This window comes from Typopeltis vanoorti, chromosome 12 (assembly GCF_054136105.1).
Source record: "Typopeltis vanoorti isolate ZY-2024b chromosome 12, IOZ_Tvanoo_1.0, whole genome shotgun sequence".
Lineage (NCBI taxonomy): Eukaryota > Metazoa > Arthropoda > Arachnida > Uropygi > Thelyphonidae > Typopeltis > Typopeltis vanoorti.
Window position 1 is genome coordinate 53,895,799 of NC_143560.1, and position 18,291 is coordinate 53,914,089.

General features: G+C 36.4%; 1 protein-coding gene across 1 annotated transcript in view; it reads left to right on the forward strand.

Moving 5' to 3' along the window:
* Nucleotides 1-16,718, forward strand: part of LOC150100796 (LHFPL tetraspan subfamily member 6 protein-like) — a 60,571-nt gene extending 43,853 nt beyond the window's left edge. The window contains exons 2-3 of the mRNA XM_090401464.1: nucleotides 12,993-13,091; nucleotides 13,838-16,718. Of these exons, the coding sequence (XP_090257590.1) occupies nucleotides 12,993-13,091; nucleotides 13,838-13,956 (218 nt within the window). The 3' untranslated portion in view covers nucleotides 13,957-16,718. The remainder of the gene's footprint in view (nucleotides 1-12,992; nucleotides 13,092-13,837) is intronic.
* The last annotated feature ends 1,573 nt before the right edge of the window (nucleotides 16,719-18,291 follow it).

Genomic DNA, 18,291 nt, shown 5'->3' on the forward strand with positions numbered 1-18,291 from the left:
TTCTAGACCACAAAAGCCAAAGAAATCCAGCAAGATATCTTTATCTCAGTGTGTGTTGCTCAACTGTGTCGGCACGTACGGAACAACGACATCATCTCCTAGGAGTTATAAACATTCCTCCCCCCCTCTGTGAACAAATCCTTAAGACGAATTTCTTAAACAGTAGTTGTCTATTTTAAGAACAGTTCCCTAAGCGAGTCAACAAAGTGTTACTATGTATAGCCCATTACCGAAGATTGATGTAGGGATTAGACCCTTTGAAGTAATGTCCGGATGCGATGACACTGACACAGGATCTATTGCAATGATGGTGTAAACACCCGTATTCCGCGATGACACGGAAATACGGGTGTTTACACCAGTTCCGTACGCTCAGGCATGCCGTGGCTAACATAAGAATATTTACTGTTATCAGAGCCACAAACGTGCTCAATGGAAGAGTCTACAACACAAAAAAAAAAAAAAAAAAAGACAGAGAACCCTTGAGATAGTCGGAGCAAAAATAGCACGAGCGCCACTGTCTAACCAAGAAACTGCGGGTTTGAATCGCCCTGTTTATTAAAGGCCTGAAGTGGCTTGAGAAAAGTTCCATGTTTGGTTGTCTAGAGCTCAGATTCAGGAGTATCTAACACTCCTCCCTCCCCCCCTAAAGAATAAAAAAAAAAAGAGCAAAGGGTATTCTCATTCTGACAGACTTCGACTATTGAATTAGCGCAAAGTGGAATCCCTAAGTGGCTATGACGTCACACCGCAACCAATTGAAGTGAGCCATCACGATGGAACTGTTCTGGAAGAAAAAGAAAGGCCACGTACCACTTATTACAATTATTTATTATTTTAACCTTTCCTTCTTGTATATTTATCGTTCCAGGAAACAGATGGCTCCCTCCCTTGCATCCGCTATTAGCCATTTTAATTCGTCGGTTATCCGTTCGAAAACATTGTCCTCAACAAACTAAACTACTTGCTAACATCTCCCGCCGAAGGGGATGGGGAGTGAATTTTACCCGCTGACGACGACACCATTTTCGTACAACGTCCCTTCATATTTGGACTAATTGTAACGTTGGCGGCAATTATCATCTTCATGAGAGCTAACCACGATCACCTCGTTCGTCATCTAGATAATTGTATTATTCTGCAGGCGCAGTTGTCGGGTGTAATTTGGTGCACAGCGTCCTTAACGAGCAGTACCCTATAATTATCCCCCTCCCCCGTCTTCAAGTATCTCCGAGATACCCAAATATTTCATCGTATTCGACTGAGGTAATGACTCAGAAAACGATTTTTCAGATAACTTAAGCTAAATGTCTTTACACTCCCTGCGTTGGTGGTGTTTTCCGTGTAAATAATGAGGAAAACACCATCGTCCAAAACGGAATATGATCCAAGTTAATGCGGCAACCGAACTTAAGTGCAGACAGAAATGGATTATTTTTGGCTCTTTTCCAATAAATTTCTCAATTGTTGTTCGTAACCCTTTAAATGACGTGATAGACAGTTTAGAGAATGCAATTGTTTTCAAATAATCGAATCGTTTCTGTTCGTCTGAATTGTGAAAATGAAAGATTTTTGTTAATGTTGCTGCACGTGAGCATTGTTGCTATCAAAAGCTAATAAAAAACAATTTGATTTTTTTTCTTTGTTGGGCTTTGTCAGTTTCCTGATTGGCACGTGTTTATTTATTTGTTTTATTATTATTTTTATGAAATCTGCAAGAATGCTTCGAAAGGTTTGAAAACATCAACAGAATATACAGAAATATACTAAAGTTTATTCATATTAAATCCAATGCATTGGATTTATATTAATATTTAGTATTTAGCACTTCTCGGTGGTCTTGTAATACATCGATAAGATTGCAAGAACACTGACGCAAGTTTCCGCTTCCGACTATTCTCTAGTGGAAGAAAAAAAAATTCTTGCCATAAACATGTGGTGTCCAAAACTTTCTTAACATCCAACAGCTGGGCTTTCTTTCCAGAGGGTTCTTCTCCCTTAAGCAGCTGATTACATTCGACCAACCCATAGCAAGGTTGCGGCTTGATTGGTCGAGAAGTTAAGAGACTCCACTCTTCAACCAATAGGTCGCGGGCATCGAATCCCGCGATGGGATTGTATTTTAAACTGGCAAATTTGGTATGATCTCTACAATGGGTGGGAATGCTGTATTTATAAAAAAAAAAAAAAAAAAAGACAACAACCTGTCGTCATTTTAAAAGTATGCCCCTCTAGAGCCCCACTACTTAAAAAAAAAAAAAAATTATAATACAGTTGTTGTACAACTTTTTCTTCTACAAACTGTCGACCAGTGAAAATTATGTACGGTGTATACGCAGGTGTACAATTTTACACGAACAAAATTGATCTTGTAGCTCTCGATTGCCATCCTCCGCTAAACTATAATTATTTTGCTATCTCTTTCTGATACAGACACAAAAAACATCGACAGATTACGTGTTTACATCCGGAGGAGTCAAAATCGATAGGAAATTACGGTGCTGTGTCGTCAATGACACGAGGAAGTCAAAGTTAATATAGGTGTGTGTGCGCGCGAAGAATAGCACGTAAATACAAGGTGATTATCGTTAGGGTAGCATTTGCGTAGACGATCGAAAAATCTTCGGAGACAAATTGCTACGAGGCATCCAGATAAAAATTAATGGGCACAGAAATGCTGGTTTTTATGAAAACAAAGCAAGGATGGGGCTGTTGGTATGAGCGGGAACGTGTACTGGATGTTGAAGCCTTGTTAAAAACATTGTTTAAGTTGCGAATGCCACTGTTACCTTGCCAGCGTGTTTACTTTTGTTTTACTGTGATTATTTAATTCCCTGGGAAAACAAAAACGAAACAAGCGCGCCCTCTGTTTCATATTTATTAAATTCGATTGTTTGAAATGATCAACTGAGCACGAGTTTGAAGGAAGGGAATTTTTTTTTTTTTTTTGCTGTTTATTTTCCCGAAGCAATTTCGCTTGGTCCAATCATAACTGCTTTTAAGTGCTGCACGTGCTCTTACGTAAGTTCATTGTTAAGGAAATTGACATTTCATATCACTTCCGCACTGAGACAGAACAGATGCTCTTGGTATTGCAAATAAGGCAATTTCCTCTTGAGGTCACGTGACCACCGAACTAGTAGATTGCGTCAAATAAAAACACGTACCATCTACAATAATAGAAAGAAAAGTAAAGATGAACAGTTTCTTCATTGCAGGGGGAAAAAAAAAAAAAAAAAACTCTTCCTCTTTTAGTTATAAATTAGAGGCTTGTTTTGTTTGCATTTTTATATTTATGACAACCAAAACAATTTATTATAATTTAAATGATCAACTTAAAAAATACCGAATTCGTTTCTTCATTATTTTTCATGTTCCATAACGTAATTCACATAATTGGAATGCAAATAACCCACTTTATATTCTGATTGGCTTAACTAAAAAGCCCTTTGCTAATTGGTTTATTTTTTTTATAGAATGTAGGTCAGCTGTTCTCGGCTTTATTTTTATTGGTCCATCACGCTAATATTCCAATTGTCTATTTCATGATCATAATTGCGTGTTGGGATCGTTTTAGTTCAGCATAAAAATTTCTCCATATTTTCTTCTGTAACTTGTTACCTTTGACCTTTCTTTACTTAACAAACATATTTACTTACACAAAAAAAAAAAAAAAAAAATCTTCAATTACAATTCTTACTTACGTAGGCATAAACATGTCGATTTTGAATGTTTGGCAGTGTTCCAAAACCATCTTATGATTACTAGACTCCATTAGAGTTGAATCTCTTTAGAAGCGATGACGTCATCGTCTGCATATTTTCTTTAACAGCGACCTCTTCGTGCAAAGAAAGAACCACAAATTTACTGATCAAGCCTACTTTCTGTCTGAAACATTAAGAGGGGGTATAATTATTTTATTAGCTGCATATTATCGTATTCTGTATGTTCAACATGGCTCGGTTTGGACAATATCCAAAAGAGAAAACTTAGCATATAATCTTCATTGTTACGTAAGCAGTGACTCATTATAGCAAGAAAAATAGATGGGATAACATTTATTGTGGGTTAATGGAATGGCTGTTGTTGCTCTAATTTATATATGTCGCAAAAAAAAAAAAAAAAAAAAAAAACGTTGTCATGGTTACGCACTTGTAAGCTAACTTTGTATCCCATTGTGATAGAATTACACTAAATTAGATTGTTTTAGATGGCCAATTAAACCTAACGCTCATTTCAAAAAATGTGCATCTATTATTCCTCAGCTCTGGCTACGATAATTATTTTAAAATTCGGCAAGTGAATCTTCAAAATTAATTGTAAAAGATATTTCTCCTTTATTTTAATTATTTTTTTAAGGAACACGTTCGACAAAATATTTTGATATGAAAGTAATAATTCCTTCTTAGTTGGATGGAATTTAATATTTTGGTACTTAAGTATATCTATTGAAATATGTCCAGCGAACTCAATTTCAGTTAGAACATCTCACTGACATTTTAAAAGCTTCCACCTTACATACCGTATGCTACCAACGGCCTCAGTTTCAGTCATTGAGATAACGAATTAAAAATCCATCTACTATGGGTTCTTTCCTACTTTTTTTTTTTTTTTTTTTGCTAGATGGGTGAAGCAAAAATGCTTTTCATATTCCCTGTTATTAGTAAAGAAAATGTATGAATATGGTAATATAGTGCTATAAGCTCTGATCATGTCAGGAGGACAACAATAGTTGAGCCTCAGTTAAAACTTCATTGGCTACAGCATTGCCATCCATTACCCTCCTTGGGTGCCCATTTCAGTCGCCTCGTACGACATGCATAGGCTACACTGGGGCTATTCTTATCCTGGCCACCACACGGGGTCTCTTCCTACTTTATCGTATACAAAGAATTCATACATTTTTTATATATAAAAATAAAAGGTGTATTATTTTATTATTAAATACTCTAGAAAAAAAAAAAGAATATTTTTCAATTTTAAATATAAGATTATTATTAGACACCTCCAGGGAGTCCAAAGACTCATCGAGGGAGGAACACCTGCTCCACCGCTCAATCTATACCAACTGATCGAAACTATACCAACACCATCTGCCGCCACTAGTATTTCCAAAGACAATCACAAAAATCCATGCCCAAGGCGGGATTGGAACCCACAGCCTTTTCGCTAGATAGCAGATACGCTAACCACTCGGCCAGCAGGCTGGCCAACTATATATATTATAGTTGACAAGAAATTATATTCTTCTTTTAATCCTATACCTAAGTCTGACAATGAAGAAACATCACGACTAGCCTACTTGAATATAGAGGATGTAGACTTCATATCAATTGTCTTTGTATTCAACAATGAAGTTTTCGATAACAACACGTCATACCCAGACGGATTCAATCGAATCTAACAGGTTTTGATGCAATTTTCGAAACGAATATAACAATAGTAATAATAATAATAATAAAGACTTCCCTTGCTACTACTGGGAACTTAACTAATACACACCGTCAACCTAAGGACAGTTGTTTACCTCCTGCGTTGAGATAATCCCACAGCGGATGTCTTCGTTGCATTTTCTTGATTTTTAACTTTCTCCACTCTTCATTTTTTCGCTCTAACAAACGAACAAACGTGGAAAACTTCATTAGCGGACCGCATGCTATTGGAAGCAGCCTTCGACTTTTCAGTTCCCCGGATGTTTGCCGTGTCTTTCTCTGTTTACTTACCTCTTGGAAACACACCCATTGGTTACTCTCCCCCCCCCCCCCCCCCCGTTGCATCCCTTAATTATCGAAGGAAGAAAACAATCGATCACCTTGAGACACTGCTGGGTAGGTGTACATGCAGGAAAACTAAAGACGCACACCATTAATTTTCTCAAAGGACGTCCCCGTAGAAAGCGTTGTGACGAACGTGCAGCTAGAAACCATTTATTAGTGTCGCACTGATCTGATACGGAGACTGCCTGCCGTCCTTCACAGATGGAGCGGAATAGTGCAGACTGAAGGGTGTTATCCTCAGAGGGTGCTGTTTGTTGTTCGCTACTTGATACGGCGAGTAGAAGTCGTCTGTAGTAATTAGAATGAAAGGAAATTTAATTTTCTTGTTGAAATTAAAATTGCACGGATTAATTTATGATATTTATCCATTTATGTGTGTGTTTCGACAACTTCTAAGCACATATAAGAAGTATTTTTATCCACAGTAACGCATGCATATAATAATGGCACTCGGACTGGACGAATTTTGATGAAATTTGGTGTTTGAAGTGTTTCTAAACTTGTTGAAGTGCTTTGGATTAAATGAGAACAGACTTTAGTGCCTTAGTGACGTAGAATGATATCCAATTAGGCGTTTCTATCTACGCCTTTAAAACCGATTACAAATAACTCAAAACACTATAGCCATGGATTCCGGTGAGCTGATGACATCCATAAGATTTCAGCAAGTTAAAAGTAGACTGATTAGGAATGGTAAGATTAGCAGACCATGAAGAATGCGTGGGAGTTGATCGGAGTTTGGTCACATCATAGGGATCTGAGTTAAACGACACACCTTTAACTCGGCACGTGTGACCGATTCGTTTCTATGGGTGTTTGCATCAATGAAAGAACGTTAACGCAGCAGCATGAGACGCATTGTTAATAATGGCGAGGTACAACATTAAGAAGGCGTTTAGTTTATTTAAGCACAGGTCTATCTTACATTGTTAAGGTAGTTAACCTGAAGTACTTTCTATGCCTGAGAAGTTTGTAACATTCCCTGTTAGTTTTTAGATTTGTTTCATGAATAATAATTCGGTTTTTTAATTTATTTTGCGAGCCTCCGTAGCTCAGCTGGTACAGACGAACCCTTTGGTTGGAAAAAACCGAGTTCGAATCTCGTTTATAGCGCGAGGAACCTTTTTTCAGGTCTTTTAAATGGTAAGTAAACCAGGCTCATACGGAAGTGGAGGACTTTTCTTGGAAACTTGGAGTTTTAGTCTCTCAAAACAGACAGACTGCATTAATTGGCCTTCGATCCCTAAGGAGACTCAAACCATTCCTAAGATACGGATGGATTGAAGATTTATTTCATATTCATCACCTCAACTCAATCCCAGTTTGCAATATTATTAGATCCGAGATCTGTATTAGATCTCTAGACTGATAACATAATTTCATTGATAGTATTGGATGTCATTTTTTCAAAATACGTGTAGTTTTCTATGTTTAAACTGTTCCTGTGGCTTTAAACTGTGTTGCTAAAGTTGCAGTCGTCAGAGATTTTATGATGAATTTGTTATTCTGGACCTTCATTTTTCAACCAAATTACCTCCTTAGGCATTAAAAAAAGTCTTTCTTAGTTCTATAGAGAAAGCCTTCATGATTTTAGTCCCCCGACACACACCCATAACACACACGAGCACACATAACTACTTGTCGGAATAAGAATATCGTCTCGCATGGTCTCTCGCATAGCACGTTGAACGAATGCACTCAACGCCTGAGATGGTGAGAAAGATGGAAATCGTCTGCGTATAATTACTGATTTCCGGAAAGAAAGTTACTGTTTCAAAGAGTGTCTTATGCTTGCTATAGAGCAGCGTATCTCAACCTTTCTAAGCCCAAGGACCCAGTAAACTGCCTAAAACAATTCTACGGACCACAAAGTTATAAAACGTTTTTAAAAACCTATTTGGGGATTACCAGCATTTGGCAAAAACTATGATATTTATAACATAATAAATCTAAAAGCATGTTTTGAATTAAATTAGAAGTAAACGATTAAAAGTGTATCATCAATAAAAATAGTTTTAATTTTTATTAAACAAATAAATAAAATTATATAATTATGTTACTACTTACTTTTAATGAGATGGTTGAGCTTCTTGGCCCTTGCAGAGTTGCGGATATCTGGCTCAATATTGGTCAACTTCAGTCGAAGATCGGCACACACACGCACACACACACACACACACACACACACACACACACACACACACACACACACACACACACTAAGACGATTTCTGTATTTTTTTTTTTTTAATTTGAAGTAGCGACGAAAATCCTTTCTCACAAAGATGGGTTGTAGAAAACTGCATGACGATTTTCAATGCTTCTTCAGATAATTCGGGAAATTCACTTCTCACTGAAGGCGAGATCCAAAATCACAGAATATAGAACGAGCCATACCATATCACAGAATATAGAACGAGCCATACCATATCACAGAATTGCATTTTAAGCCCACTGTCACTTGAAAGCTCAATTAACTGTTCTTTTTTTCGATAACAAAAGGTTGTTCTCGTGACTGTAAGCCTGAAATGGATCGCAAACCGATAGAAATTTATTATAAAAGTTATTCGGAAAATATGTTTCAAAATTCCGTTCAGATTTTTGAAGTGGTCACAAACCCTTTCCAGAAACTCAGAATCAACAAAAATATTATTTTCCACTAAAAAGGATTCCAATGTTGGAAAAGGTGCAAATTGACTTTCTTTTACATAACTAATCCATAACACAAGTTTTTTCTCGAATGCCTTTATTTTGTCGTAGTCATCAAGAACAGTTAAGAAACTTCCCTGAAGGGAGAGATTTAGTTCATTTAATTTTGAAAAAATGTCTGAAAGATAGGATAGTGTTGATAACCTTGCTTCGTCAACAAGGAGTGATGCAAAATCAGAATTATGTTCATTTACAAACAATAAAACTTCGTGCCTTAATTGAAATAACCTTGTTAGTACTTTTCCCCTGGAAAGCCAGCGAATTTCAGAATGAAGCAAAAGTCGTATATATTCACTGCCCATTTCATCGCAGAGTGTGCTAAAAATAACCTGTTATTTAACGGTCGAGCCTTAATAAAATTAACTAGCTTTACAGCGTTGTACAGCACAGTTTTACATTTTGCTGGCATTCCTCTGGAGACTAACTCTTCCCTATGTATGAAACAATGCACCCAATTCATATCCGGAGCTACTTCTTTGACCTTAGAAACAACTCCACTATGCCTGCCTGTAAGGGCGCGAGCTCCATCCGAACAGAAGCCCATACATTTTTCCCACTGGATCCCTTTGTGTATTATGTAATTATTGAGAGTGTGAAATATTTCTTCTCCAGTTGTTCGGGATGACAAAGTTCTACAAAACAGAATATTGTCATGAATGCTGTTATCTTGCGCATATTAAAAGATTAATATTAACATATTAATCTTTTATAGCTGGAAAGTAGTAAATTTATCCCGATAGATTGAGGTTTCCCTGTTTTCGCTATGTGCAAACTTAAGAGATAGGATGCTTCCAGTGCCTTGCTATTAATCGAACCCATGGTCGAAATCTTTCCCATGATTTAATGTCCGTAAGTGTCGTTGAAAAAATCAACTGGCTTATTTTTCACATCACGATGTTCAGTTTCTAAATGTCGGAGTTTCGCAGGTTTCACGCACTCGTTCGACAACACTTCATAACACAAAACACACCGAGGTTTCTGTTCACTTTCATCTCCACACCAAGTAAACCCGAATTTCAAATATGAACTGTTATATTTCCGATGGTATTTTTTCTTTGAACTTCTTGTTTCTTCTACTTTAATAATATCAGATTTATTCGCCGTTACAACACGTGTATCACAATTAGACTTAGCATCACCTGTTTCATTTGTTTTGCTTCTCAAAGTCCTAGTTCTAAGCCACTTTTCCATTATTAAAAAACGCTTCCGAAAAATATATAAATACTGGGATTAATTCACGACACACTTTGTCCAAGTACCACTTACCACTTCTAAAGACATATTGAATCTTGGAGGAAAACCTTCAATAATAAAAATCGATAACCAACAAGCAATCGGTTGAAATGTGGACTACACATGTTCACTTCAAATCTCACAAAACAGCAAGAGAAGGCGGAAGCAATAAAACCATATTGATGTTCACTTCACCCCTCTTTCATCATTCGTCATTCTGCCGGTATTTGTTGGTTTTTTAAGTATCCCTTTTATTTCAATAATTTTTACTTATTATTCAATTTTGATTTGTTTTGTTTGGATAATTAAAAATATATATTTATTTATTTAATTTAAGTCTGTCTGCGGACCACTGTCCCATCGTCGCGGACCACCTGTAGTCCACGGACCACAGGTTGAGAAACACTGCTATAGAGAATTAAAAGGCATTATAGGATGTTATTTGTTTGTTTATATATTCTAAACTTCATCATCCTCAGATGAAAGACAACGACATTCCAATATGACTCTCACACACCCACCCACACACACTCGAAGCAGTGAAGACGGAGAACGTGACAATCATGAGTCAGCCGCTGCCAGCCGACTTGATTCACCCTTCTATGATTACTATCTGGAGACAAGATGGAGTGATAAGGATGATTTGTTCGTTATGAAACGCCAATCAGAGGCTCTCTGAGATGTGTTCTTCGTGCCAGCACAACAATATTATCTCAAACATTCCTTCAAAGGGGTTTGCTGTTGTGCAATCGCACTTTTCGAACCTGCTTGTGAAGTCATTGCGATCTTTTCCGATCACCTGTCGTCGACCATTAACTATAATTTCACAGATTCAGAAAATAATTTCCTGTTACCCAGATCTGCTATAGAAGTGTTGTTCAATGACGCTGTTGTCGTGGATACCGGCGTCAACTGTCAGGACTGTGAGCGCGCGCACACACACACACACACACACACGCACGCATTCTCAACCGTAGCGTATGCGAGTCAACTGTTTGCGGTAACAGTCGAGCCGAGAAAGGGTTAGCTAATCCTTAAGTGATTGCTTTTTTTCCCTCTTGGTAACCTTTCAGCCGTCACGAGGTCTCGTTTGGCGGGCGCCTTCTAAACGATTTCTGAGTAGTACATCAGAAGCGTATCGTCTCGTCTCTTCATTAAGAAATAACTGGACTTTCGTCGGCAATAATATGCTCCCGTCTAGCAAAATACTCGGGTTAATATTTGGGACAAACAGAAATCAAAGGAAAAAATAATGAAACGCATTGACATCGATGTCTATCGAAATGCCTACAAGCGTATTATTTCTATTTCTATTAATATTAATATTAATATTAATATTAGAACTTCTTTCTCATCCTTCAATTAATTTTTTTAAAAAACTTATGGGTTAAAATAAAACAAAAACATGTACTAATTTTCATAAATGTACCAAAAACAGTGTACATAACACTAAGCTACAAATCATGGAATCGATGCTATTTGGACTTGACTTCGTTTTCCCTCTAGAGGGCGCGCCCCACAGTTTGAAAAACATCATTCTGCGATGAAAACTACTAGATAGGAATCAGATTTTTGACTGCATGAAAAAAATAAAAAGTTTGTGCGTTTATCAGAGCAAATCCTCGGGTAATTCAGAATTTTTAATGTCATTATGTGTTCTCTACAGTTATGTTTATCCCGAGGATTCGCATTGCATGAAAATAAAAAAAGAAACACGCGCTGATTTTTCTAGCTGCAGTCTGTAATGATGGGGTACCGTAAGGTTTTTCACTAATCTTTGCCTACAGATGGAAACACCTCTGGGTATTCTCGTTTCTGTGTTGTTTCTGGGCAACTGTTCCGTTCATTTTACTTATTATCGTTGCCATGGTTACCGGCAGACTTAGCTGGATTGGGTTGACAGTATCAGCATGGAAATCTTTTTAACTGTGAGCTGCTCTACCAGCAAACAGTGTTAAGACAGAAACAGCTCGGTTACCGAAAAAAACGAAGAAGAAATTAAACATTCAAATCCCTTTATCCTCTTGGGTGTTTTCTGAGCAGATCAATGGATGAGGTGAGCGCTGCAAATAGAAGCCAGGTAGAAATTAGAATCTGGTGTGTGTGTGTCGTCGGAGTAGTTTACGCACAAGAGACGGAGGTGTTTCGGATAACACTTGCGTTTGCTTGGAACGCCTATTGCATGACCTTTAACATGCGAAATGAAACAGGAAATTTCGAGTAGAATCCTTCAGTATATCACGCAGAAGGCGATGATGGCATTTCGGTGCTTTCACGATGAACTCCTCATAGGAGAACTGCATTAATTGGGTTTAAATGTCAAGGGGGTTTTGAACTAAAACATTTCACGATGCGAAGTTTATTAAATGGGATGAAACCTCATTTAGGAAAAATTTTATGAAAGATATCTCTCCTCCATCGAATTTTTTTAATATTTATAGATTTTTTTATAAATTAACTGTAACACTAATTTAACACATTCACCATTTTAGCTGGAAAATCCTGGGTTCGAACCTTATCTTGGATGCAGAGGCAATTTCTAAAAGGCTTTTAAATTAAAGATGATTTAACTGCTGCCATATGATAGTAGGAAGTTCCTTTCCAACTTCAAACATGTAGATGGAAGGCATGGCAAGCTAAGAGATTGGATCAACCATTATTTTTAGGATTATCCAATTTACTTGCTACAATTAGTCATTCGGCTTGGGATGTAACCGGAAAAGTGAAGGAAGAATATCTTAAGCATTTAAGTGATGGTTTCGGCTAGTTTTAAGCCATTTAACACCTAGAAATAATGGGAGAAAAAAACACAATCGACACATTAAGAATAATGCGAGTTATATATTGAAGAACATCAGGGTGGATAATCCTAGAATACGTTGTGGACTCATTGAAAGCTTGGCAATGCTGAACGTTCATGTACAGCAATAAGATATGTCCAGGATTTCTTGATGCCAACACTGACGTCAATGAAGAATTGCTCAAGATTGTGTATTATATGGAAGTTATCTATTTACGTTGCTAATGGCAACCAGTTAATATTTATAATGGGGCCATGTCATTGAATTTATGTGCGGAAAAATAAGCCCATAAACAATCAAAATAATGCTAGAATACTGCGAAACCACCCCGTTTCGTTTATTTCTATTGTTTATTATTTTTGCTCACTTTCTCACGCGCTTTTCATTTAATTTTTAGCATTGAAACTGAATTGGAGTTATTTTGTCATTTAAATGTATGAAATCCCGTCTCACTTTTCTTTCCTTGTTCCAGCTGTCGTAATAGGAACTGGTTGCGCCATCTATCCTAATGGGTGGAGCAGTCCTGAGGTTCAAGAAACATGCGGGGGAACCTCTGACGCTTATAGCTTGGGTAAGTAGACTCTCGTCCCTTTATCGATGCATTCCCATGACTAAATCGTTACAAATCACCTAAGAAAAATGAAGATCTTCTGCAGCCGAATTTGAATATTTTCTGTTAAATTAGGTTTCGCACTCTACATCTGCCCTTCTGTTTGGCTGATGAGTGGTTAGTGCACCCCCTCCCCCCACAGCCAAGGAGGCTGCAGGTTCGCAGGGGCATTAAAGTTTGATTGTCCTACTAAATCTTTGTGGAAAGGGAAACGAGGTGCGGGAATGATCGTACGGTGTTGATATGACGTCACACGTGAATAATTAATTCAAGATACTAGAATATTGTAAGGGCAGAACTTCAGGCTGCCACAATCCACCTGAGCTTTGATTTCCTTTTCTTCCTTCGTAAATGCTTCAAATTCGTGAAACTGTATTGTAATCGATCATAACTTGTAGAGAAATTATAGCCTAGAATATATTCAGATATTAAAATACAGATTTCAATATAATTCGAGAGGTTATCTTTCGCCTTTCATAAAATACATTTATTATAACATACAACCAATTATATTTTATTATAACTTGATGTAAAACGCAAGTGCTGACATCTACAATTTCAAAAATATTTAGCAATTTTATTTTTATTTTTATATATAGTCTTATAAATATTCATAAGAAAAATAATATCAACTCACTGATATTTCAGGTAAATAGTTAACTGTACGCAACCCAATATATCATTTTGATTTTAATTTTATCTTTTAGGTACGTGTCAGCTATCCTGGTCTATGTACCTCATGATCACTGGAGTAGGACTCTTAATTCTCTGCGCGGGATTATCCTTTAGAGCGTCAAGTACTAAACGCCATCCTTACAGGATATAGTGTGTGCGTGCCCTCTGGTGGACCGAATTATAAAGTGAGCCTACGCTAACTCGACTGTGTGCATCAATATATTGGCAAAACCTTTCGCAGATGACAAATAAAAAAGAACATGACTGCCAGTGCCACCTATTGCGTTACTGTTAAACAAAACTGGAGGATCAACTTTTGTCATTGTACGTTATACTGGGAACACGGTCTACATCAGTAGATTTATTTGTAATTTTTAATGGTTAGTTTTCTATGTGCATCGTTTAAAGCAGAATCTCTCTATAGCGGACAGTTAAATGAAGATTTTAGGATTACATGAATACCTTGTGAAAGGATTTGTTCATGTCAAAAAAACGGAAGTTTGTATGGCGTGGTTTATTATATCAACTTCCGCTGTAGGGAGCTTCAACAGAGTAAAAAACATAATAATAATAAACCATTGCTTTTTACAATTTCACCTGTTATAGTGCACGTGAGAATACATAGTATTATTCATTTATTTTAACTTCGATCATCAGAATAAGTTTTTTTTCTTAAGATGAGTGCCTGTAAGAGCATGGACAGACATAAACAGTCGATGTGATTCTGCACCAAGTCTATCCAGACATCGTACCAAATACGTGTATGTGTTGGAGGCTCGTTTTCTGCGTATTCATCACAAACATTCGATGTTAGGGGGTTCCAACACTTCGTATATATGAGATTTTAGTGTTTATCAACAGATTTATCCATCAGATTAAAATGGAAGTGTTTTCTATATATTTTATTCCAGTTTTACATTTACAGTCTTTAGTTATTGCGTAGAAGAACAGGCCAATATAAAAAGAAAAAGAGAAAAAACAAACTGGACCACGAAGCACGGCCTTTGCTCAACATTGAGAACGAGATTATCTATTCTATATCGGTGTGGGATATTGTGATTCGTTTTCCTGTCTTTAGCTGATTGTCCATTTATACTCTATCCAGTCTATCGCGTATCGCATTGAATGGAGACCTGACGTTCAGTTTCCCATTGCATGATACTCACCAGATGAAGTCCGAGCTATAATAGCGGATTAATTATAAAGATGAACTGTTCGGTTAATCGAGTACTGTTTAGATATGTTTGTCGTGGTGCACTCAACCTAGTCTCATCCCATGTGTCCGATATATATATATATATAAAACTAAAGGTTTGATGCAGATGTTACAGTAAGTGCTTGAATAGCCATTTGTTATATTAGAATCGTTTAACTGTTGATTTATTGTTTGGCAGAGACTTGCTTATATTCAGCAAAATTGCAACAAATTTTTGCCCACATTTGCTGTCCAGTGATTAGCGTCCAGTGGAATAGGAGTGAATACGTTCCAACATTGATAGAAGGCTAATATTATATTTTTATCCTACTAAACGTTATTCTAAGAGAAGAAAATATTAATGTTTAAGTTTAAAAAATCTGAATTCAAATTTGAACTATTGTAAATGCAATTGACACGTTAAAATGGCAACTATATTAAATTATATCGAGTTTGAAGTATTGATCATTCTAATCTGTGTTGGCATACAATTGATTTGATGGTTTGGGTTGCATAAAGAAAGGATGTGATCTTTTTATTTTTTTTTCTTTTAAATCATCGGAGTTATTATTCATTTTTGTGGATTTAACGAAATTAGAATTAAGCGAAAATAGAGAAAAAAATTCTAACTAATCTTTTGGCTTTTCTTTGATTTTTTCTCTTAACAGCATTTTTTCTCTGGGTTTCAATGTAATTCAGATAAAATGCTAATTAAGATGGTCAGTCCGTTTACTAATCTTCCAGAAAATATAACCTATTAAGATCTTTACTTGTGAGCAGCCAAATAAAATGAGATATTGGCCACGTTGAGCTTCAACAACTGCAGATGGGAACTGATTTTAAGACTGGACGTTGCAAGACAGAAATGATCCATCCTTATAGGATTGGAATCTTAATACTTTGAGTTGTTGCCTTGAAAGTAAAAACGCCTTCCCCATCCTTATCTCATATCAATCTCACGTTTGTGATTATTGTTTCGTTTATCTTAGCTTTCAATTCATGGCAATATTTACTCATTCTTGTCTTTGGGTTCGCTGATAACATTTTTCATAATAGAATTTGAAAATTCTCTAATTTTGTGATATTGCAAATCCTATAAAGAAAAAGTGTGTGGAAATTATTGTACTAAATTTATTTATTTTCGTCCATTAATTTATATTTCATTTCCTACTTATCCCAGAAGGGCAAGTATGAAATTAGGCATAAATAAATGGAAGAAAAAATGAAGAAATAAAGTGTAATCACGCCAATTTAAACACTTCAAATAAGTCTTAGATCCTTTAGTTGAATACGTAATGTGTAATCACCCATTTCTTGTGCTGGTTTAAAATTGTAATCATTAAAACAAAACTTTTGAGTGAGATGATCTATCTTTTTAACGGCATTCGACTTTAAATGCTTTAGTAAGCCAAAGTTTTGTTTTGTAACAGCGATAAACAACTGTGGTGTGTTTGTTGCAACTGATTTCCCTCAAACTAATCTTCTACGATTATAATAAGAAGCAGGGTTCTGTGATAAAGTGGGGGAATGAGAGAAGAATTGAGATGTCTGTAACTTCATTCATGTTTATGAGAAATCTGTAATTACATAAAAGAATTGTTATCTCTAAGAGATTGTAGTGTGGAGCAGGATTCTATGGTATGCTGTGTTTTGCTATCTTTTCTATGCTATGTAATGGTCATGTGACCTTCTTTGACGGAGAGAAATAAATAATTTTGCAAAAAAAAAAAAAGTTTTGTCAGCTAACTTTATTCTAAACATTGCTTTGGTCAAAATCACCACCAAAAATATCGAATTTCTTTTTTTTTTTATTCGTCATGCAAACACGATCGCCTTATTTAAACCGCTAGAAAAGCTAAGTCGTCTTAAAGTTCTTATAACATGTTGTCAAGGGGAGGTGTACGTGAGAGAGGACATTTTATATCCCCAAAATGATTGCTGCTTGTCGTTGATGCGTGTCAGGTGAACAGACAGTACAGATCTGTGATGCACGGTTATGTTATTCTTTCGGGTGTAGTCACGCCCCGGGAACGCGAAGGGTCAGAGGGATCGAGTTGCTCCGTGAATGCTGCAATTTGCTTCTTCAAAAGATCTCCCGGATATCGAGAAAATGATCATGGACACCTCTCGCGGGACGCTTAGCAAGCAAATGGCGAGAGAGCATTATCGGTTAGGAACACGGCAACGGGGTCGAAGTACACTCGTATAAAACCTTCTTGGAGCAAATGAAGACAAGCAGTTGTTCTTGAACTCCTCGGGTTTAATTACAACGGCAAAACGTGTTTCTGTTATTACCGACGTTTACGTCAAAGGGAGATTGTTTGCTTTGGATTTCTCTCGGTTTGAGAGGTTAAGGATAATCTTTCCTTCGCGTGGAAGATGATCATTTAGATTATTTTTTTTAAAACATTCTTGTTATCCTCATTTCGTAGACTTCATCAAAAGTGTCTCTGAATATATAAATCTCCCGAACTGCGTTCTAAAGGATAACTTAAGAGTCCGTTTGGTCGGTGTGGAATATCTACGGGCAATGTAATCAACGCTAACAGGAAAAATGACGAAAAAGAAAAATAAAACAAATGAAAATCAAGCAATGTCACTCATTGGCTTTGAATATTGAAATTTATGGCTTTGAATATTGAAACCTCAGCCAAAAAAATCGGAAGGAATCTCCACTTCCTGAAATGTTGCAGTTTGAATTTGGTTGAGATTGTATGAAGATTCTTAACGACCAACTCAGAATACTTAGAAGAGAATATTATAAAGCGTAAAACTTTTGTTTAATTAATGATGCTCTATAGAGTTGCTCTATTAATCCTTGGAGATGCTCATGAAACATCTGGGATTACTCCTATTCAAGATGACTTTAACCTAAGGGATCACAAATCGGTAATATGCTTACTAACACACTCATGACAATAATGGCATCTTTCTTCATATAAGCTCTTATGATTTGGTAATTTTTTTAATTTAATGTCATAAAAAATATACCACTTTCTTATTTCTGAGAGTATCAAACTCGCACATGCGCATTATAATCGCAAAACTTGACAATATATTCTTGTTTCATTCATATTTTGTTCTAGTAAGCAAATCAGTTTACGCTTCGTGTGAAATATCTTCCCGACTAAACTACTTATAAAAGATAGCAGCTAACTTGATATATCAAATTGCTTTTTTGTATCCCATAATGCGTAGCATCTCCTTCACAGGACATGTATGACGTCATACATCATAAAACACAAAGTGCAGTTTCATATGAATTCAACTATCTGTATATACACAAGTCGC